The sequence below is a fragment of the Macrobrachium rosenbergii genome, chromosome 21 (genome assembly GCF_040412425.1).
Source record: "Macrobrachium rosenbergii isolate ZJJX-2024 chromosome 21, ASM4041242v1, whole genome shotgun sequence".
Lineage (NCBI taxonomy): Eukaryota > Metazoa > Arthropoda > Malacostraca > Decapoda > Palaemonidae > Macrobrachium > Macrobrachium rosenbergii.
This window is the reverse complement of record NC_089761.1, coordinates 12,089,309-12,113,818: the sequence shown is the minus strand read 5'-3', so window position 1 is coordinate 12,113,818 and position 24,510 is coordinate 12,089,309. Positions and strand designations below refer to the sequence as shown.

At 36.8% G+C, this 24,510-nt stretch overlaps 1 protein-coding gene across 27 annotated transcripts in view; it reads right to left on the bottom strand.

Annotated features, from left to right (window-relative positions):
• Positions 1-24,510, bottom strand: part of Mical (Molecule interacting with CasL) — a 388,129-nt gene that overhangs the window by 110,146 nt on the left and 253,473 nt on the right. For 16 of the 27 annotated variants that reach the window (XR_010856376.1, XR_010856355.1, XR_010856363.1 and 13 more), the window contains 16 exons: positions 23,915-24,109; positions 23,234-23,335; positions 22,760-22,967; positions 22,300-22,413; positions 21,935-22,128; positions 21,238-21,402; positions 20,823-21,080; positions 20,301-20,472; positions 19,676-19,852; positions 16,958-17,055; positions 14,987-15,124; positions 13,767-13,889; positions 9,395-9,552; positions 7,910-8,030; positions 7,118-7,381; positions 6,478-6,606 (listed from right to left, as the gene is read on the bottom strand). Coding sequence is in view for 5 of the 27 variants with exons in the window: in XM_067123006.1 (XP_066979107.1) it covers positions 6,478-6,606; positions 7,118-7,381; positions 7,910-8,030; positions 9,395-9,552; positions 13,767-13,889; positions 14,987-15,124; positions 16,958-17,055; positions 19,676-19,852; positions 20,301-20,472; positions 20,823-21,080; positions 21,238-21,402; positions 21,935-22,128; positions 22,300-22,413; positions 22,760-22,967; positions 23,234-23,335; positions 23,915-24,106 (2,613 nt within the window). In the remaining 22 variants the exon portion in view is untranslated. The remainder of the gene's footprint in view (positions 1-6,477; positions 6,607-7,117; positions 7,382-7,909; positions 8,031-9,394; positions 9,553-13,766; positions 13,890-14,986; positions 15,125-16,957; positions 17,056-19,675; positions 19,853-20,300; positions 20,473-20,822; positions 21,081-21,237; positions 21,403-21,934; positions 22,129-22,299; positions 22,414-22,759; positions 22,968-23,233; positions 23,336-23,914; positions 24,110-24,510) is intronic. The other 11 variants (XR_010856366.1, XR_010856370.1, XR_010856374.1 and 8 more) reach the window with 1 other exon arrangement.

Below are 24,510 nucleotides of genomic sequence, written 5' to 3'. Positions count from 1 at the left end.
CACATCCCCTTAACCATCTTGATACCGGTTCAAGAACTGATCCAACTTGCACTGAAGAATACTCCTATTTACAAAAGGCAATGGTTTGTATTTCTGTAGGAACAGCTTGGTTTTTGTACTACGATGCACCATGGGCAGTTACTTGATCAATAGCTGTTACAGGTGAAACTTTGGAAAATGACATTTTTTCAATAAAGTTTTATATATACTTACCAAGTAATTACATAGCTATAGTCTCCTCTTGCATGGCAGCTTAGATTAAAAAAATTGCGGGTAACGCTTCAAAGTTCAGTGCAGACGACTGGTCCCGCCCACTAACAGGAATACCAGGAACGACTTAGCAGACAATCTCATTCTGTTTATGCCGTGTGTCCATCGGCAGGGAGGCGGGAGGGCTCTGATCATGTAATTACTTGGCAAGTACACATAAAATTTTATTTTATCATAAAAATGTCATTTTTATATAAGTAACTTACCAAGTGAATTACATAGCTGATTCCTATATTAACAGGAGGTGGGATACATGGACACACTACTCCAAAACATTAAGATATAATGAATTTGAAATAGAAATAGAAAAAGTTGCTAGCATTGAAAACAATGTTTGTCGTTCCTTATTAGTTAAGAGAGCCTGCAGTAGAAACGGGCCTCTGGTTGGTGCTCAACTTAACCTGTAGCGACTGGTGGTATAGCCAGGAGCGTCTGCTACTTAAGCAGGAGCTTTGCAGCGAAGGAGAAGTCTGATGGCTAGCAGAGCATAATTGGAAGTTTTGCAGCGAAGGAGTTAACTGAAGGCTAGCAACACTTCAAAAAGTGCCCTTGCCCTGTGTGCAGTACCATAATAAAAACAACCAGATAACACTGTCACCTGCACGGAAATAAAGACCACAACCCATCCAATGAGGGTGGTGGGTGCTCCAGGTACATTGGACTCTCAGGCTCTCACAAAGCTTGGCACCTTGCTACAAGGTGAAGAGATGGTAAGAGAAAATCCTGTGCTTCCTTCTGCGATGCTAAGCCAGTTACTAATAATCACAAGGTACTGCAAAAAAATTTTAACAGTTTAAACTTTTCTGAAAAGGTGAGAAGCAAAAATCGATTACAGTTCCAATAGGTTGATCGTAGGATGGACGTACGGGGCTTATATGCATTTAGGCTAATGAGGTAGAAGTTTTTCTGACGTCCTTAGCTTTCACTTAAAAGTAGGTCTAATGCTCTCCTGAGACTAAGAATGGTCTCATAAAACCAAGTCTAACATGAAGATCAATGCATTCTTAGAGGGTGAAAAAAGGGTCCTTGTCAGAACACTACAGGCTATGAATGGTCCCTTGTGCTTCCAATCCTGCTCAGGTAATACCTGAAAATTCCAACATAAAAGAGAGCTCCTACTCTTCCCCAGAGCCAAGGATGTGGAGAGATTTGGCACCAGACGATCGGAAGCCACCACCAGGATGTAGGTGGCACCAGCTGAGCTGGACGCCAGGTAACTAATCGGTCGGGAGATGGAGGGCACTCCTAGGAGCTCGGGGCAGAGCTGGCGTTGAGGAAGCTGGAAGTCAGACAAGGTAAAGGCTCGGGCTGGAGGGTGCTCCTATGAGCCCGGAGCACTCTCCCTGGCTGTCAAGACTGTCTTCTCGTCCATGAAGTTCTTGAGAGGGAGAGAACAGTTCCAGGGCATGAAAGTGTCCTCGTTCTCAGTTAAAAACCCCCAGGGGAAACGAGCAAACTGTGTTACTGAGTCAGACATAGCTCAGTACCCCTAAAAAGAGGAACATTAGAGATTCTATATCCTCTCTAATAATAAAGGCAATGCTGCCATTGAATCATAAGTGTCTCAGAAGAAGAAACTTAATAGTCTGAGACACCCGATTTGGAACATCATTCACTTAAGATTGGTAGACTGAGCTAGAAGATGATGTCTGCATCTTTCAAATGTCTCTTGTAGCACATCTAAAAAAAAAAGTACCTCTTTCCTGACAAGCTCAGACAGCCCAAAGCCTGTCTGCATAAGAACGTACCACCACCTGATGTCTCTTGAAGTGAGGTTGTTCGAGAAGAAACGAATAGTGGAAGGATTCTTGGAGAGTCCACCAATCAACAATAGTAATTCGAAAACCATAAATTATGGTTCAGAATGGGGCTATGAGGAATGTCGTAACGTTCTGACGAGCCTGAGAAAATTCAGCCCTTCCCTGACCACGTCAAACAGTGGGAAAGCTTAGAGAAATGATCTTGCAGTAAGGTGTCTGTTGCCCAGACTAGAAGATTCCTTGAAGGTGGCAGACAGGGGATTCAAGATCCACTCAAGAGTACGAGTGATTTTCTGACAGTTCAGTTCTACCGCCAGAAATTCCAGTGGACTACAAAAAAACTATTTACTGTCCGCAGAAACAACCCCCTTGTCACTTGGTGGCAAGAGCTAATGTAAAAAAGTAAGGACTGTGATCTTGTCTAAAGGAATACCGCAGTCTGGGAGTGAGCGTGGGCCAGCAGTAGGAGAAAGTTGGCGCCAGGAACTCAGAAATTGTTTTTTTTTCTTTGTCTTCCAAAGATGTACTACTACCTTTACTACACATTTTTAAAACACTGTGAACACACACACAAACAGTGTGCATATGTAAAGAGACTCAAATTAGCGAAGTATCTATTTATATACCTTTCTATTTCTCATTCTACCCTATGGTGAGAGAGAGAGAGAGAGAGAGAGAGAGAGAGAGAGAGAGAGAGAGAGAGAGAGAGAGAGAGAGAGAGAGAGAGAGAGAGAGGTGAACTAAGTATCTATTTATATACCTATCCATTTCTCATTCTACACTATGGAGAGAGAGAGAGAGAGAGAGAGAGAGAGAGAGAGAGAGAGAGAGAGAGAGAGAGAGAGAGAGAGAGAGAGAGAGAGAGAGAGAGGATGGAAGGAAGGAAGAAACTGATCTTATACCCTTGGTCAGAAATGTCAAGTAATTTGACATATTTGACAGTTCCACCCTCCACCATAACTTTAAAGTTTTGGGAAAAAAACAGGGTGTGATATTTCTTTGTTTAAAAATTTAAATAATTTACTATAAAAATGCATAAATGCTGTAATTACAAGGATATTATTATTATTATTATTATTATTATTTAATCTTATTACTTGAAAATTAGTACTTATTACGCAAATCATTTATTTATCGTACAAACGTGGTTACTCCTCACCATCTCCCACAAATTTGTTAAAAGAATCTTGTGCCATCAATCTCAGAGAGAGAGAGAGAGAGAGAGAGAGAGAGAGAGAGAGAGAGAGAGAGAGAGAGAGAGAGAGAGAGAGAGAGAGATAAAATACTATTAACCCTCCTTTTAGTGTATGTAAAGCCCTTGAGGTACAAGCTTTGTGGTTGGTTAAAATCCCACCCCTTCTGCCAATATCATGTCGTCAAGGTGAGCGAGAGGAGGAGGAGGGGTTCTTAAAAGTTGTTATTGGCTACTTTCAGTCTTTCCAACCAATAGTGTATCATCATGGAGAGAGGGGGTTGCTATGAGCTCTGTTATTGGCTACTTCTAATCCCTTGAGCCGATATCACGTCGTCATGAAGCCTACGTCAAAGCAATAAAAAAATTGTAACACAACTGATGATGAAATTTTAGTATATTTTTGTTTATATACAGTAATCCATATTCCTTTAAAGGTTATATGCTGTAGAGAGAGAGAGAGAGAGAGAGAGAGAGAGAGAGAGAGAGAGAGAGAGAGAGAGAGAGAGAGAGAGAGAGAGAGAGAGAGAATGTGGGCAGTTGGCCTTACTTAAATCTCAAGTGTGAAATTATTTGTGAATTATTTGGAGAGAGAGAGAGAGAGAGAGAGAGAGAGAGAGAGAGAGAGAGAGAGAGAGAGAGAGAGAGAGAGAGAGAGAGAGAGAGAGGGGGGGGGCGTTGAATGAAATTATTACATCGGTAAGTAGTTTTGATTTCACAGGATTTTAATTTGAAATTTTATTGATACTTGGCTGTGGTTACCTTAATACAGAAATAATATTTGAAAATTAGTAAACCATTTTTTTATCATAAAAAATGCATTTAGTCATGAAATAAAATAAAAATCAGTAATTAGTGAATATTGCTCTACGAAAAAATCTGCCAAGGTGAATTTTCTCCCGTTGTATGTGTTGGACAGAGTCATCTGAAATATTACCGTCAAGAATCATAAGAAAACCTTACTTTTAATCCTTTGGGTGTCTTGAAAACAACGAATCCTGCATTTTTATTGAGTTTTCATTAAATAAAACCTCCAACTATGACCGTTTGGATGCATAGTTCTTCCGATCGCTGTCAGACTGGCGTCGTCCGAAATACTGTCGAAAATCATAAGAAAACCTAACTTTTAATCCTTTGGGTGTCTTGAAAACAATGAATCCTGCATTTTTATTGAGTTTTTCATAAAAAAAAACCTCCAAATATTGACCATTCTGCTGGTTTGGATGCACATTTCTTCCGTTCGGATCGGCGTTGTCTGAAATACTGTTGAAAATCATAAGAAATCATTACTTTTAATCTTTTGGGTGTCTTGAAAACTGAATCCTGATTTTTTATTGAGTTTTTCATTTTAAAAATTCTCCAAATATTGACCATTCTGACGTTTTGGATGAATATTTTTTCTGATCGGTGTCACACTGGCGTCGTCTGAAATACCGTCGAAAATCGAAAATCGTAAGAAAACCTTGCTTTAATCCTTTGCATGTCTTGAAAACAATGTATCCTGCATTTTCATTGAGTTTTTCAACAAAAAACATAAAAAATTTGACCATTCTACCATTTTGGAGCCATCTTTCTTCCGTTGGATAGGCGTTGTCAGCGTCGTAAACCTGGAACATGTGTTGTAACCCAGGAAATCATTTTTGATGAATATATTTGAAGAGCGTCATACACTTGGAACATCATAAGACGAGCCTGATACAACCCAGAGACTGTCTGTATGTATTCATTACAGAAAATATTGGATCGGTAGAAAACGCAAAATTTACATTATATTACGCTAATCGGTAAACGAGGTAGCGAACACAATATTAAAGTTTTTTACGCTACTTGGAAAAAGAAAAGTTAAAACCTTTACTGACATAGTTCAAGGTACACCAAGTACCATTATACAGACATATCTCAAATCCTATCAAACACTGAGGCTGTAATGTATTAAGTAAGTCTTATGTATTATACAGCGCATGTCGAAGCTCTGTGGAAGCTCAAGCGCTATCTAATGACTGGTGCATTGTGGGTTGTTGTGGCTAGGACTGGGAAAGCTCTGTCGAGCTGTAGCAAGATTTAACAGTAATATAACCATTAAAGCCAACGTTTAGCCATCTGTATTCTTAGCCCTCTACCTGAGGCCCCCATAACAGAGACTTTCAGATAATATATGTATTCACTACCAAAAATGTCGGCCCAGTAACGAACACAATATTATGTTATTCGGAAAAGGAAAGTTAACCTTTACCAACAATAGTTGAACACAGAGTATGATCATATAGATATGCCTCAGATCCTAACAAACACTAATTGAGACTTGCAGATAAGTGATTCAATACTGTAAATATTGGCTCAGCAACAAATGCAATGTTTACATTTATTACATAACTAGTAACGGTGGTAGCTCAGTACACTATGCTACCAGACTTAAACCATTTGATTGCAAAATCGCTACAGGCAGTCCCCAGTTATCGGCGGGGTTCCGTTTCTGAGGATGTGATGATAACTGAAAATCGCTGCTAACCGAAAATTGGCGATTTCGGTGCTTTTTCGGGGGTTATCGGCGCTGAAAAGCGCTGATTTTCAGTTATCAGCACCTCTGTTAGGTATGTATCAGCGCCAATACCCAATTATCGGCGCCGATAAGCGGAAATCGGTGATTTTCGGCGCCGAAAACTGCTGATTTTCGTCGCTAGACATGCTCCATAAAACCGGATCGCTGTTAACCGAGCCCGCCATTAACCGGGGACTACCTGTACGGTAGCAAAATATGATAAACTTGAATCATATCTTAATAACAAAACAATAAAACGTTGATCCTGAAAACTGTAGGCTACCCGAAATCAGCGACAGTACTTCACCAAAAACTGGTTTCCAACCAGCAAATTTAAGAACAAAGCTGCCGTCGTCACTTGGTGCTTACTCGAGTGCAGCAGAAAACAGAATGAGATTGTCTGCTAAGTCGTTCCTGGTATTCCCGTCAGTGGGCGGGACCAGTCGTTTGCACTGAACTTTGAAGCTTTACCCGCAGATCTTTTAATTTAAGCTGCCTTGCAAGAGGAAACTATAGCTATGCAATTGCCTGGTAAGTTACTTATGTAAAAATTTAGTTTTCAGTTTAGGGGGTAAACAGAAACTCTAACGTAAACAACACTAAGGCTTACAATCCAGATTCACCAAGTGCAACTGTAAACGGAATTTAAAACGATAAAAATTAGTCCAACTGGATACTATGAGATTTTTAATTATCCTAAAAAGTATAGTAGTCACCTTTGGCTTTTTATCAGATGAATGATGTGAGGTGCCTATGAATTTGGCTTCCAGATCTTTCACTTTGTCATTAAAATCTGCTGATGAATCAATCTGAGGTTTCATTGTCTCCCCAAATCCTGAAGTCTCCTGTAAGATTAAATGACATCAATAGTAAAAGTGGGTATGTGAAGGAATTGAAAATCCTCTAAAATCATACTTTTTCTTTTTTTGAGAACACAAGTACTGCAATGGGTAAAAGAAATCTTATGTGATAGTAAAACAACATCAGTATATTCAACAAGATTCAATTAAATTTATACATGATATTTCTAAAAGGATTTCCTGGAGGTACACTAGCATGAATAATAATCAAATCAAAACAATCTACAAAATAATTAGAAACAACTTGCATAAAAAAATAAATTGGGTAAGTAAATGAACATGAGGTGACATTCTACTTACTGCAGGCAACTAAAAGTAAAAATTATACTACATCAGAATATGTTAAATTATACTGCACAGAAACGCTTAAAAAAAAAGATACTGCAGAAAAACTCTTAAGCCCTTTACAGACACAATGTTAGTGTCACAGGTCCACAATAAGTTATTAGTGGCACACTTATCACACATTTGGGCATGCCTTATGCATCATCCTTACTGAACAATAAAACAATTTTCTTTCTAAATCCTGTGCTTTCTCCCTCATACTCCTGACACAGCTCTTCCTGTATTCAGCTAAACCAGTGTCTTCAGACTGGTTGTATGAAGATGCAAGAGGCGCATTTACACCACATTGCATCATTTGCATGGCACGTACAAAACGCACAGTGTCTAGTTCACGTTTTTCTTTTTGTTTCCTTAGGCGCTCAATTCGATTGGCCAGGATTTCCTCACGGCGTTGTCGAGATTCTATATCATCCTCCTGGATGGTATGTCACAAGATATTACACAATTTCATAATGCAACTAAGTGTTAAGAAGCACTTCTTCCTAATCCTCACTGGATTGTGATGGCAATGCAAGAAATAAAAAGTAACTGAAAATGACAGCTAAACCAACCTTACACATTAAACTCATTTTACTACTAATAACTCCTCTGAAAATGCAAAACTGCTTTACCCTAGTAACAGGAAATTAAGTTTCAATTTTTTTCATCCACTGAAAAAGTAAGACGTCTGCTCATTCTATACCATCTTAAAACTTTCATGATTTCAAGCATGTACCAGTAATTTTTACCTTCTTAAAATGTTTCATAGTTGAATTAAAATATCTACTTTCAATGAACTTAATAATGTTAACAATTAACTATTTTCAGTCAACTACAGAATTTCAATTCAAATTTCTAAATATGTTTTACCTCCTTAGGACCTTTGTAATTTCTACTTTAAGTGAACCATTAAAACTTTTTTACACCACAATTACCATATGTATTTAACCAACATGACACTCACCAAAGGTGATACAACTCTCTCACTCCTCCTCTTCTTGGTCTTCTTTAAACTTTCAGTTTTGCGATCTCCTGCTATTACTCCAGCATCCTCCAATACATGACAGGTAATTAATCCATCCTCCCTAAGGCAAAGTTAAGAAATGTGATAAAACTATAGTGCTGAGAAACAACTTTAATATGCCAACAGATATTGCATAATTATTTGATACACAGGACTTTAAACTGTTATGTGGTGTTTCAGATTCTCCATAGAAGAGTTTTTGGTTTGTTTAGCTTACTGGAAATCTAAAATTTAACTAATTTACTACACTAACTTTCAAAAGATAGAATTATACAAACACAAGAAGTCACTAATGAGCTTGCTACCAAGGTCAGCACTAGGAATGTCATCTGGGGATTAAAATTTTCAAATATCTCTTCCATGATGGTTATGGAGTGGGGAAATCAAGAATGTGCAATAAAAAACTATCATTTCTCCCCAATGATCATTTTCTACAGTAAAAACCTCCACATGCCCATAAAGTACATCTCAGGTACAAACCACCATACCCAAAACCTGTCTAACCACCGAAATAATTCACAGATTAAACAAACCAACATTGCAAATTACACAGAAACTGAATCAAACATATTCAAAGAACTACGAGTACATGATTACTTCAAGCATAGACAACTTACAAATTCTAGAGATGTTTCACATCTGTGGGTAATGAAGAGAAACGACAACTGAATAACAAAACACTGAATAATTTTCTGACTTTGGAATTTATGAAACTGTCATTAGCAACAATATTTAAGAACAATGAATTCATTCGGAAAGATGAAGGAAAAGAGCAGATGATACATTAATACAAAACATGCCAGCCCACTTAATCATATCAGAAGGACAATCTCACTACTGTAGAGAGAGAGAGAGAGAGAGAGAGAGAGAGAGAGAGAGAGAGAGAGAGAGAGAGAGAGAGAGAGAGAGAGAGAGAGAGGAATGGTATATACAGTTTAGGCCAAAGGCCAAGCACTCGGACCTAAGAGGTCATTAAGCACTGGAAAGGAAATTGAGAGAAGGAAGGTTTGAAAGGTGTAACAGGAGGGAAACCTTGCAGTTACACTAGAAATAATTGTTTGGAGAAGTTGGATAGCAATATGGAAAAAAGATAATGTGAATGGAGGTATAGTAGAAGGAATGACCTCAATTCAATACTTTCTCTTTGAAAATATAAAGAAACCTGTCTTCAATAGAAGTTTTTCAACACAACCACCCCAAAAGTACTGTATAACCATTTCATCATCACCAGAAACCACTTTATCAAAACCAACACATTAATGCAAAATGTGCCAACTTCCATATGTTCAAGGCTTTATACTACTACTGTACATCTATGATATCTTTCAGTCTCAATGTTTGGTGAGACTTATGGAATAATGAGCTACAAACACCACACCACTTTTCAATAATATACAATATGTAAAATAAATGCTAAATACTGACCTCTTGGGGGTCACTCTTTCATTCTGTCTCTTTTTGGAAGTCAAAGAGCCCTGAGGCGTATTGGCCGTTTTGTTGGTGAGGTTCTTCAAAATATTGAAGTGAGGTGTCGAGCTCGGAGCTGATGGAGTAATCTTATCAACTTCCATTTCTCCATCATCCTGGAAATGGGCATTTTTTTATTACAACAGGAGTTCTATGTCAGGGAAACTAAACTTAATACATAAAAAAAATCTCTGTCTTGCATATTCCAAACATAACTTAAATGATAGACAACTGTCCAAAGTGTTTACACTCCTAGCAAAATAATAAACCAAATGTAATTCTTTTTTGAATGATACCATCAAAATTTGCATGGAATACACAATAATAAACCATTGCATAAGTGAAAAATAAATCAAAACATTACTGTACACATAGAATTTATGATAATGAGGTAAACAATAAAAGGTAATTGGAAGTAAAGTAGGAGAAAAACAGAAACACAATGAGCAAATCTTTTTACATAAATCTTACTGATATGCAAGATAAGGAAGTAGTGTTTGTGTAATGGGTGTCTCACTCTGTTCTTCTCTCAAGTTCCTGCCCTGCATCCTTTTCATGTTACAGTTCAAAGCTTAGATATCTTAGTTTATTTTTTTTTTTATACTTTCTTCCTTTACATGCTTTAACTTTTTCCTATACAAAGTACAGTAATATTAATTCAACATATATGACAAATATTATTAAAACATAACAGAAACTGACAACTTAATTCAATTATAGTTAACTTCTGTGGCGGAATTTAAACCTACAAACAAAACAACACTCACCCTGATCTTCGGTTGCTGGAGATGGGTAAAGGTCCACGGTCACCAATCACAGCACACAAAATCACAAAACAAAATTGCAAACAAACCCTCCACCAACAACGAACGAAAAAAAAGAGACACATGCACCATCAATATCGGTGCCGGTATCCAAGACAAAAAAAAACCAGACGAACTGCCCGTTCACTTTCAAGGTTGGACCTCAACTCCCCAAGACTTCCCCAAAACCGAAAAACTCCCGACAGACAGACAGACAGACAGCGCCGTAAACGAACTCCAACAACCGAACCACTCACAACGACAAATACACTCACTCGCTCTCTCTCTCTCTCTCTCTCTCTCTCTCTCACAAAACGTTGGGAAATGCTAAATACAAACAAATTTATTCATCCCTCAATAATTCTCCCCCCTTTTAGCATTTCCCAACCAATACCTTTCACACTGCATTCAAATCGCCTTACGCAACACCCATGGATGCTCACTAGCAGGTCCTTTAGAACGCGTTCGCGGGCACGCAATCATTCTCTCAGACTCGCTCTCTCTTCCAGCAACATTCAGATTTACATTTTCTCCTCCATTATCTCTCAGATTCACGCTATCTTCTTCACTATTACCACTCTCAATTTCATCCACAATCTCATCTATACCCTCTAACTCGTTCCCAAATACCTCCTCCAATTCTTCAACTAACCCATCCCATTCGCTCATTGACCTTTCCAATTCTTGCAACGATTCATTCATGCTTTCAATCACTCGTATATTACTGCTACGCTCTCTTACTCTTACACTTTCGCTCACCTCCAACCGTTCACTAACCCCACGTTCAGTCAACTCAGTTATATCAAACCCGCATATGCTATACGTTCTATCCATACCATCCCATTCATCCGTATTACACGCTTTATCACTCATTTTCACTTTGGCACTCACACCCCTATCACACAACTTACGACCATTCCGTTCACTTACGTTCTTCCCTTTCTTACGTTTTCTGCCATACTCTATCAAAACAAATTGCTTCATGCACTCGTCAGTCTTTCCAGAAAAGCCTCCTCATGCAACAACCCCTCACGTACATGCATCACACGCACCGCTTGCATCCTGGAGGATCCACCCATTTGAACCCCCTTCACACTCAGTTTCCCGACTCGCTGTCACAGTCACCCTCTTTCGCCTACATACACTTGATACATGCCCTTCCATTCCACATTCGACACATTTCGCTCTCGGTTCTGAACACATTCTCGCATAATGCCCATTCTTACCACAGTTGCCACATATTACATTCACTCGGTACCCCTACAACCATTAGCAATATGACCCACCTGTCCGCACCTGTAGCATTTAACCCCCTTATCTTTCGTGACACTCCCTTACCAAATGTCCCGATTGCCCACACCAAACACGCTCCTAAAGCCCACCTACACTCATTCTTTGTATGCCCTTCCTTTCCACATCTAAAACACTTCGCCGACTTCCACTCACCGACCTTCCCTTTGTACACTACTATCCCTAACCCGTCCAACCCGTTGTTCCCTTACAAACCCACCATTCATCCTCACTGGCACCTCCACATTACTTGCTCTTACACTCTTATCTATTACACTATTGGCCATTCTCATTGGGCCCCTCAACACTGCATCCCTAAAGCTTCCAAACTCTGGCACTCTCTCATCTACCCCAGCCCTTACACTTACACTTCTGCTCTCTTTTATAACCCTGTCAAGCTCATAATCTTCTACAATTTCCAAAATTTCTCCCCAAGTCAACCTTTCATTCATCCATCTTTTCTTCTCCTTCTGCTTCAAGTTCACAAATTCTCTAACTCCATCTGGCACTGTCCCTAACAACTTCCGTACTAACTCCTTACATTCATCTATCCCATCATCCCCAAACTTCTTCCTTGCCAACGTTTCCAGCCTACAAGCATACAGTGACAAGGTTTCCCCAGCTTTCATTCTTGCCTCATCAAATTCATTCTTCCTCTTATACTTAACACTCGCTTTCAAACGCCTCGCTTGCTCAACTAGTCTAGCTTTCACCTTGTCATACTCAACATCTCCCACACTCATAATAACCCTATACATATCAAGCAAAAACCCAGTCAAATATTCTCCTAATTCTCGTGCCCACACTCTCTTACTTTCCCCATACTTATCCTGACAAAACCTTTCATACTCCCTAAAGAAATCATGCACATCCCTACTTCCATACTCATTATACCTTTCACACCAGGGTACCTCCCTCACATACATAGCCTTTCTCACTTCTTTCTCACTTTCACTCTCACTTTCGCTACTTTCACTCTGTCCTTTCATACCCCTCTTCCGAATACAAAGAGTCCACTTCCGCACTTACATTCATCTTACTCATTACACTCTTCTTCCCCCCTCTTTTTATCCACTTTTATCCACTCACCTCCATCCACCTCACTATCACTACTGCCTTCACCCTCTCCCCTCCTTTCCTGCCTTTCCCACTTCCTTACCCTTCTTACCAGTTTCCTTTCCCTTTCCCTTCTTCCCTTTTTTTCTTCCCCTGACTTATCCTTACTTTCCCTCTGTTCCTTCCCTTGCTTTTCATTCCCTTTTCCTTACCCTGCCTCTCATTCTCTCGTTTCTTACTTCCTATTCCCACATCACTTTCATCACTCACGCCCATTCACTTCTTCCTCCTTTTCTTTCTCTCTTGCCCCTTCACACGTTCCAGAGGACCTGCCTCCAACAGCCCCTTCTCCAAAAACACCCTTGAACATACCTTTCACCATTTCTTCCACACTTTTCATCATTTCCTCCAACTTTTATCCATCCTCTCTACCATCCTGTCTTCCATTCTCTCTTCTGACTCTTTCATCTCCCCTTTCATTTCTTCTTTTGCACTTCTTAGCATTCCCCATCTCCTCCAACTGACTCCTCAATCTCTCATTCTCACCCCTCAACCACGTATTCTCCTCTCTCAACCTCACCAGTTCCTCTTCCATCCTTCTCTTCAGTCACACTACCAGCCACCAATCTCAATTGCAGCTGCAATACCAGCTGCCCCACGTTGGGCGCCAAATATTATGTGGAGGAATTTAAACCTACAAACAAAACAACACTCGCCCTGATCTTCGGTTGCTGGAGATGGGTAAAGGTCCACGGTCGCCAATCACAGCACACAAAACCACAAAACAAAATTGCAAACAAACCCTCCACCAACAACAAACGAAAAAAAGAGACACATGCACTATCAATATCGGTGCCGGTATCCAAGACAAAAAAAAAACCAGACGAACTGCCCGTTCACTTTCAAGGTTGGACCTCAACTCCCCAAGACTTCCCCAAAACTGAAAAACTCCCGACAGACAGACAGACAGCGCCGTAAACGAACTCCAACAACCGAACCACTCACAACGACAATTACACTCGCTCTCTCTCTCTCTCTCTCACAAAACGTTGGGAAATGCTAAATACAAACAAATTTATTCATCCCTCTATACTTCTACCAAAAACCCTTTGCCATATGATAACAGTATTCACTAAAACAAAAGAAAGAAATACAATGCAAAATTCATTGAATTTACTTACCATCTTGGGATATTTATAGTGGGGGATTTCCCCACGGAAGACATCAAAGATCTGAGATACATATGAGATCATGCTTAGCTTATCAGGAACATCACATTCTGCCATTTCAGCTCCAGTCATGACCTACAGAAATAAATACATTTTTCAGAACATTCTAAATATCTTATTAAAATAAACTATAGTTTAAATTCAGGTCATACTATATTACTCTAGATCACATTTCAAATATGGTAACCACAAAGCTTATGTTAACATCATTACAAATACTGTACCTGAGGAGGGAAAGAGAGAGATAATAGAAACAAGGACAAAGATTATTAGCCAAACTCATAAGGAAGATCAACTCTACAGAACTTGCAAGAATTAAAGGAAATCCATGGTATGGAACATTCACTAAACCAAGCAGTTCAAGAAATGTGGTGGCTCAACAGAACAGCTGTTTCATAGTGTTTCTAAGAGGGGCAGCTTTCCATTTCTGCTCAAATGAATAAGTGACCCATATAGTACTGTATGTACAGAAAATGAAGTGATGATATCTTGCTAAAAAAAAAAATGGAAATATGACCTAAAGAGGAAGTATTATTATTATTATTATTATTATTATTATTATTATTATTATTATTATTATTATTATTATTATTGTTACTGTTATTATTATTATTAATAATAATAATATTGTTATTATTATTACAGTATCATTATTGGTATTAGTAGCAGCATTATTCAATATTGTGGTTTTACCAGACTACTAAATTAACATTTTTATTACAGAAGAGATAAGGGCAAGGTTGTAGATTTCATCAGTCCCTGTATATTAGCTTTAATGAGAAGAGAGTTGAAAGGTAATACATTACTCCAATGATCGATAGGCAAACTTTAGTAACTAGCGTATAGCCATGAATATGTGACTGAAAAAATTAAGTTTAAAATATAATCTCTCAAGAGTTGATTCATGTAACCTGAACATTCAGGTTGTTAAAAGGCCAAATTTCCTTCCCTTTCCAGATAACAGAAGACTAGCAAGAAAAGTGGACCAAGTCAAGATTACTGAAATTCACTACATTAGAGCATCCTAAACAAATACTCTCTCAACACCAAAATGAAGATATGGGAAACTCAACATTGGGAGTAAACACCCAGGAATACTGTGAGGTAAAAAGAAAGATTTTAATAACATAAAAAAAAAAAAAAACGCTTTGAGGAAGACAAAAAATACTTACAGGAGGAACTCCAAATTCTCTCTCTAGGATGTCGAATGCCAACTGATTGTTTTCAGCAATATTTTCAGCTCTTAAAGACCCAAAGTCTATCAAGTCAGGACGATAGTGGTGTATAATAGCACAAAGTACCCTACCATCCTGTAAAATATATATAAAAACATTTTAGAACAGTATAATCATGTAAAACTAAAGTTCTGGAGTAACAACTATCCTATAACTGCTGCTGCAAGGAATAGGGTACTGGAAAATTTTCAACAAAACATACCATGACAAGAATTAGTAAGAAAGAATTATGAAAAGAGAAAATGTTATTCTTTTCATCAATCAAATCAGAAAAACTATTGGAAAACATAATTTCACCCCCATTATCAACCTGGACATTTCATTCATATACATGAAATAAATTAAAAATAAATGTAACCTGACCAATGAGATAAAACATAAGATGTCAACTTATCACAGATCTGGTCTGAAGGGTTTGTTCTTATAAAAAGAATAGAACTACAGTAACCCATCAACTTATAAGCCTTTTTTACTTGTCAGCTTCATTCTTACTGTATGCTGGATTTTGGTAGGTACCTCCTAAGACATGATGTCCTTTGCTGATAAAACTTTTAAATTGAATAATACATGTAGAGTTTAGTTTGAGCTAGCAATTTTATGACATTACTGTTACCAGTGGGAGGACTTGCATGCTCAAGTGTATGCTATGCTATAGGGCCTTTGTTACTTAACAGCTGGCATTTCTACTTTAGAATCTAGTATGCTGAGGGACAACTGTTCAAATTAGATTTTATCTACTAATCTACAGCCTCTCAAAAACTTTATAATATGAAAATGATTTAGATTCTGACAATATTCCTTCCAGGGATTGAAGTCCAATACTTGTCATTCACTGTCAATGGAAATTTGAGCATTACACAAAATGCTTTATTATTAATGCTGCATTGCCTTCTTTACACAGATAGGAACTGGGTCATAAGAGGTGATCATTAAGTAATTGCTTTTCAAAGTTGTGTGCCAATTATTATGACAGGATTAATACCACTTTTAATTTCATCTCTTTGTATTGATAATCCGTAAAACCTTACTTCGGATCTATTGTTTCATTAATACACAACTCCTGCCATTTACTCAAATTAAGACTTCAGTGATGTCAAATTCATTTACAAGAATTTCTAGATTTGATCTATTTACTGTTGCAAAATTGGTTGCTATATTTACATCTTCGTTTCCTTTAATGACCACAAAATCAAGGCTCATGCATAGCTGCAAGTAATTTATATGAGTATTTCAAGAATATTTGATCTGCTGGACAAGGAATTTTTTACAGTAATTCTTTGATTCTATAGCATGCTTGAATCACTAAATATTACAACATTTTGTGGAACATGTTTTTAAAATTTTCAGTAAATAAGACTATAAACAATTCTATTCTGAAAACAGTGGCATAATAGGTAATGAGAAATTAGTTTTCCTATAAAGTATACTGCAGCTAATCCCACACATGTGGGTGATTTAGAACCATCTATCTTGCAGTGTTGACATTTTGTTTCAAATACAGTACATTTCATAACTAATAAATCCTTGAAGGCTGCACATTTACCTTTGCTTTATATTAAAAAACCCAAACTATACTATACCCCACTGTCTTAAAAACAGTTCTCAAGTATAGTACTGCAATTACTTTACAAAAGCACAACTGGGTGTGTGGACATGAGGTGACTGTCACCTGCAAGCCAATGTTCTCAAAACAAGCTCAACACTTATTACATTTAACAAAATTTGACTAAAGTAGTACACCACTATTCATAAGACTGCACACAACTGAACTGACTGACTACATGAGAGACTTTGACTACCATATCAATCAAAATTTATACTAACAAACATTTCTATATGATCAATTAAAGTACAGTACTGAATTTAATGATCTAGTCCTATGTGTAAATGTGTTAAAAATCAACAAACCTTGAATGATGTTGTCATGTTCTCTATACGGATGCTGTCATACAAAGCAACTTGTTTCTTGCACCATACCAGTAATGTGTCGGGGTGGATAAACGAGTCTGTGGAGAAAACAAATTATGGTGAAATAATAGTATGCAGGGCTATTGCATGAATAGCTATCCTTTTACTGTGGTGAACATCATATACATACACAAGAGAGAAATCTAAAAGAAACATGGCAGCATGCAATAACTCAATAAAAAACCTGGATTCAATTACCTAATAAATCATTTTCTCATGTATTCTACTGTACATTATGGGAAATTTGAAGAATCTGGACATGTACATAGACTGTGCTATATTAAACTTGATTAAAGTTAATAAAAATATACTACACTGTTCTGGGTGTAACTTAATATTCCCATTGCAATTTACCAACAAATCTCTTGAATGAATCCATATTCATAACTTCAATAATTCCCTGTGTAAAATAATGAGTTTATTGTAATCAATGGATTTTAAACTTGAAGCAATAATTTTCTTATAATCTTTAGTATTATACTTCCCCAATCTTATTTTCTACAAACAAGAAAAAAGGGAATAAAGAGGCATATTTATGCTGGAGTAGTGAATGATACCAAATCCTCAGTGCTCTTGTTGACCTTCCTGCTACATCCTTGAACACTTAGTATCAGAAAAATTGACTCCATTTTGCATAAGTTCAAGCCTCAATTTACTTCCCTTCATCTTTTATTTTTATAAGTTCAGCATAAGTTCAAGCCTCAATTTACTTCCCTTCATCTTTTATTTTTATAAGTTCAGCATAAGTTCAAGCCTCAATTTACTTCCCTTCATCTTTTATTTTTATAAGTTCAAACCTCACTTTACTTCCCTTCATCTTTTATCTTTATCTCAAAAGTAACACCTCAACTTAAGGGACCACAACTTAGCGGACTTCTGTACTTGACAGTTTTGTTGTTACGATTACTTTTTGCTTTGCTACCGTTTAAGATACACATGTTCAGATAAATCTCTTAAACTGAACATTAAGTATAAAGTACAGGTTAGCTTAGGAACTAAGAAAAATTACTGCTAGATGTTAAATATACCTAGAAAATACTTAACGGACTCTGTTACCCCAAAGTGTCTGTTAAGTTCAGGCGTTACTATTTACACAATAATACTGTATCTTAATTTTCACTTTAATTTCTCTTATACATTCATACATGTATGCACAGCTGACTGCACTAGCTATGTGATATAATGCACTAGCTATGTGATATATGCTTTATGGTCACACTAGTATGGGTACTGATAGCTACTGTCTACTTTAAACTTTTGGGAGGGCAGAAGTAAAGCAACATTTCCTTGAGATGTTATGGCAAACACTGCAAAAAAATGTGCAGCTAATGTAGCTCAGCTGGACACCCAAGGGTAGTAAAACTCAGAAAATTATCACTGCTGTTGCCTCCAAGGATATGATTACTCTCAACTGTGGTGCATGCATAAGAAAGCTCAAGGGTTGCTAAACTATACTGCTGTTTTCAACATTCCCTAAATTTAAAACATGAGACATTTAAGTGTAAAATTATGGAAGTGAAAAAAAAATCATGTTATACATTCCATCAGCATTACTCACAACTAGCAAAATGCTAATGACTGAAAAGGTAGCACTTATTAAAATGAGCATCTTAATGCACTAACCTAACACTGAGCTCTGATGCAGCGAGTGGCTAAGTCTGGAAAGTACTGTAGCTGCTACATAACCAAAATCACCTTGGTAAACCAAGCAATAAACTACAAAGCAAAAGCTTTCATTCTTAAGTAAGAGTTCAAGTTAAAAGAGCACATCCAAACTGAATGGGATATAGAAAGCTGCTAATCAGTAACTGACAGGATAACAGTAACTTTTCCCTTATATCAAAACAAACATATTACAGTATTTGGACAGCTCTGCATGCAAGTGTAATGTAGAACAAACAGTTGCAAACAATGTCATGCATTTCAGTATAACAGAGGTCTTTTGCTTCAAACATGAATGTTACTAAACAAAAAGTTAATTTTCTGCAAGTGCTTATGCACATCACTGTACTAACTTACTGATTATGAGGGAGCAATGTTCTTTCAAGTTATAGCAATGTATACTTTATTGCTATTACAAGTGTGTGCATGTACAATCAGGTTAAACTGATAATTTTATCATTCAAGGGCCAGGGTTCATAAAGTGCATAGGACATACATAAGATTTTCTTCAGAAAAACTTTAAAACATTTACCCTTAACTGATGAGGCCAATGGGAACCAAAATGGAAAGAGAAAAAGAGATGATAACCAGGATACTTTATGATAAAATAATATTTGATTGTACAATAACTTGAATTCTTTACACTTCTTAAACCTTTCATAAGTCAAATATAGCAGTATCTGGGGGGAACATTTGTTAACATATCGTTACCACAATGAAATCTTGAAATGAAAATTTGTTCTGGAAAAAAAAAAGAGGCCATTGTGTTAAATAAGAGTTAAAACTCTCCTCAGTTAACCTTTAAACAGACAAAGTTCAAAATACTCTGCTGAGTTAACACTCAAACAGCTAGTTAAAATACAATCAAGATCAAGAGCTTAGGGAATGCTTACCACAACCTACCACAGGATATTTGATTAACAATATGAGTAACATAGTATTACATCTTGTATCTCTATCTATAAACTAGTAATTCCAAATGGCAATAAAACCCACCTCGCCTTTTCCTCTTCTTTGGAAGATCATCATTTGAGACCAGGTGAGGATTTGTAATTTCTTCTAAATGTGAAGGGTCATCTGTATCAAACAAACTTCGCACTTGAAATGGGAGAACTGCTCTTACATTGATAGTGGGGTAACGGGACACTGGCTCTAAAGTATAAGAAGCATGATCTGCAAGAGAAATAATTACCAATAATATAACGATGCATATTTTGAAGGATACAAGTTAACAGTTTTAATGACAAATGTCCATGAAATATTTTCTCAAACATATTGTAACTGCACCAAAATTTAACTATGTGATTCTTTACATTCTTGGCAATCACATAATTCGGAATACATATTTCCAATTAAAAATAGCCATACAAATTTACTTTGAAACAATGAATGGTATGCCCAATTTTTATCCTACTGCTGTTTCAACTTGACTAGCACAGAAACTATAAAAATTAAAATAGCTACAGCATCATTAAAATTTCTCTCTAACAGTACCTCCAAAGAAAAGCAGTAGTAAAAATTCAAGCAGTAATGATAATTTAATGACTACTAATAGCTGCTTTAGAATGCTTGTACTTCTTTTCAATTCAAGTGATGCATCAAGTTTTCCTTCAGTGCTCACCTTTACTTAGATTCTCTGGAGTTGTCTGAGCTAGAAGTCTGTAGATACTTTCTCTCTCTGCTAGCACCTCAAGGGGAGTTGCTTTGTCAGATGCAAAAGACCGAACCATCCACGCAGCATCAAAAGAGCTAAGGAAACCTCTGGCACAGCCAGATCCCGTTGGCCAAAAGGGCTGTAGAAATTCAGATGTATATTATGTCACCTGTTTATCAAGGTACAGTATTCATGAATAACATTCTGATATTTCTTTACCTATGACAATACTGTTATCATTTTGAGCATTCTGAACAAAATATTAACATGGAAAATGAATTGGTATGAGATCCCAAGGCCTTTTAAATCAAAACTCCAAGCACTACCAAATCATTTATGTCATAGACTCTTTTCAAATAAAAAGAACCAATGAACATCCTACAAAAATTTACAAATAAAGAATTGTGATACAAAATATGTCTTTAAATAATTAAGAATAAGATTCTCCTGCATACTTCTACCAAGAAAACTAAAATCTGTGTGCATTACCTCTAATAGACTATCTCCTACTAGACCAGCAAGTAGTTTGTGCCCTCTTCTCTCAATCATCCGACATGCATTCTCCGCAGCAAACATCGATGTGAAGTCAAACATGGCAACATCTGGTTTACCATAATGATTCACAGCGAAATCTAGGTGAGGAAGTTGGTAACTGGTTGAAAAGTCTGCAGCCTCTCGAGCATAATCAAGGAGAGCATTTCTGTCCACATTGCTGGGATGCAGTAGCTGCTGCGTATCTTGTAGATCCTAACAATTTAGAGGTAAATATAAAGTATTCATCATTACTTTCATGCACTGCAATGTATGCCCATTTATATCAAAGCATAATGTAATTGGAACAAACAGGCATGTCATGTCATAATTAACAAAGGAAAGGCAACACAAAAGGGCTGCATAAACCTACACGTAATATGACCCCCTTGTCTATGAGAGAGTGCTTCTTGGCTGTCATAACAAAATAATGAGTCTCATCTTTGTAGTATACGATGTTTTCGAGATCAATGCCTGTAGCTGCATACAGTTCTTTAAAGAATTTCTGGTTGAATATGAAGGCTACTCCACTGATTTCCTGATAAGTGGGAAAAAAAATGTTCATAAGTTCATCTTGAGCATCTTAATTCTCTTTAAAATGTTTAAATATGCAGTAAACCCCAAGTATTCATGGGGGATGCATACCACACCCCACCGCGAATAGCTAAAATCTGCGCATACATAAAACCTCTCTAAAAACACTTAGAACTGCCTATTTTGATAGTTCAAACACAAAAAAAATTTCTACAAATGCTTATACCTGAGTATTTTAATAATTTTATCACAAAAAGTGCATTTAGTCATGAAAATACAGTAAATAGTGAATATTTTTCAGTGAAAAATACCGCGAATAGGCTAATTTTCTGCGAATAATGCATATATATGTTCCACAGAAAAGTCCACGGATAGGCGAGTCCGCAAATCGTGAGAACGTGAATATGGGGGGTTTACTGTATGCTAAAGGACCTTCTTACATAAATGAACATAAATCAAGATAAAAAGCTTATTCACCAGACTCTCACACTACATTTGCTAACCAATCTTAGAAATCAAACCTTTAATATACTAACCTGAACTCGCGCTTCAGCTTCTGATCTTCTATTGATAAAGTTGGCTGTGATGGCTATGGCAAGTTTACCCCTGAACTCTTTTCTTTTGAAGCCTGGCAATGTGTTCCTTTTACCATCAGCTCCAATTAACACATCAAACTCATAATCATTTGCTGGATGATCTGTAGGGGTTAACCGGGCTCTCCAGCCAATTTCTGAAACAGAAGCACAGCTTAAGTATTTAGAAAGTTATGACAGCAAATTATAAGCTACAAAATGATCAGTGACAAAAAAAAAGAAGAATAAGAAAATTTGACTTACAAAACAAGGAAAGCTGAATTTTGAATATAAACAAAAACCACAGTCAGCTTGAGTACCGTACTTACTTTCAGTCTGGTCTTCTGGTGGTTCAACCAACTCCTCAAAGCTAACATTCTCAATCACCTCAACACCCAACAATAAGGCAACTTTCAACAAAATACACTGTAGTTGCCTTATACCTGAAAAGATTCAGTTATGGTTCAATACACTGTTCCACTGTCTACTGAATGACAACTATGATTCTGAGGAATGTTTTAATTGTCAATGCAACTACCTTAAAAATAAAAATCAACAAAAGACAATTTGAGCAGTGCTGCAAAAAGCTTACATCATTTATCAAAATGACAGAACTCTTAAATCATATCTATGAGCAATGCAAATATTCTTCATGTCAAATATAATATCAACGGGCACTCAGTACAGTGTTTGAAATATAAAAGAAGAGCAACAAAAAGGTCAACTGTATAACTGATAAATGAAAACAAACACAGTAGTTACTGGACATGAAAATAAATAAGGTCTTACTTATGTGATCAATAGCCCCAGCACAGAATTTGCCATAGAATTTCTTTGCTCCAAGTTGCTTGAGATCATTGATGACAAAAGGCCAAAGATGAAGGACATTATTTCTCGAGAAGCGATCCCTTTTCTCAACTACCACCACTTTAGCTCCTAACAGCTGGGCCTCAATGGCCGTGCGGAGACCACAAGGACCAGCCCCTATGATTAATACCTGCAAGTAAATGAATATCAAAATTGCTGATTACAGAACTGCTAAATGTAATATGGAAAGGTAGGCACAATACGATATGGCGTGAAGAACAAGAATAAATACACTTCTACAATGAAGAATAAAAGTTACTAACAAATCTTTTTATCTAGGTACATGGTTGTAAAAATATCTAAATTGTTTAACATCTGACAAGGTTTCTTAAATGGAGTTCTTACGCAAAACAATGACCTTTCTTTCAATAAATCAACAGGATAAAAAAAACTGACCTTGCTATTCGGACAGGACTTTCCATGATTATAACATTTATGACTAGCTCTCTTATCAAATTTACCCCAAAGCGCTTGTGCTTTCCAGGATCGAAGTTTTGACTGGAAGAAAAAATAGTATTTTTATTCACAGCACAAAATGCATGATGGCAGCAAGAGTGATGAAAAGGAAATATTAACTGGTGGGTATTTCTGTATTTAGATAATCTGACATTGCTATGCTCCACAGCGCATTAATACACAAAAGTATCCAAGTTATCACTAATATTCCACTATGTTAACAACAGTCTGATACTCACTGTGTACTGTAATGGCAATTTTTTTTCTTTATTTTTACTTTTCAGCCAAAAACTTGCCATATGCCAAGCATCAGAAGAATATTAATAGTATATTAATGATTTTTAACGACCAAAAGATATATCTTGCTGTGCAACATAACAAAGTACTGTAGTTCTAAATACACCAAAGGTTTTTAAAATACTTCAAGGTCCAATTCAAGAAAAACTATCCATGCAAACAGTACTTGATTTTATGAGATTTGCTGCTTATCACATTTGCTCCAAGACCTTGACAATAATTAAATTTAAATGTTTAGATACCTTCAAATACATCCTACCCATCTATGGCCATCAGTATAAACACTAATAAACATAGCAACAAGAGCAAGAAAAGAAGACTCACCTTCAATTTAGGATAAAAGTGTTTAATATTTGTGGGTTTGAGCTTGAGCACATCACAGAGGTGTCGGTAATGATGGAGTACAGATTTGAAGGTGGAGGCTGCGCAAAGCTGCTCGAAGATGTCTGCAGCTGCAGCACTTTCGGGCGAAGGTGCTGTAGCAGGCTTGTTGTGATGGTGGGCTGAGTTGTACATGATCTGAAATAAGGGAGGTCACAATTAAATATTAAAGAAATGATGTGGCTAGCTCCTAGCTCCCATAAACCTTAGCTAAGATAATCTCTTTCTTTCATGGCTTATTAGTTTAATAATCAATCATAACCTATTTCTACCAGTAAAAGTATCATCAAATTATTCTCTTTCATTCAAAATCAGGATTTATGGCTTCTATCCATCTTCCAACTTGATGTTCATTAGAGTAAAATTTAGGTCTCTTATCTCTACTTTCCTTAATAAACTCTTCAAATAAAAACCACTAATTAAAGATTAAAATAAAAATAAATGAAAGTGATTAAAACACAAATTATAAATAATCTGTTACCACAAATGGTATTACAGTACTAATAGGTTTGAGTGAAGCCTGATTTTTAGGTTACAAA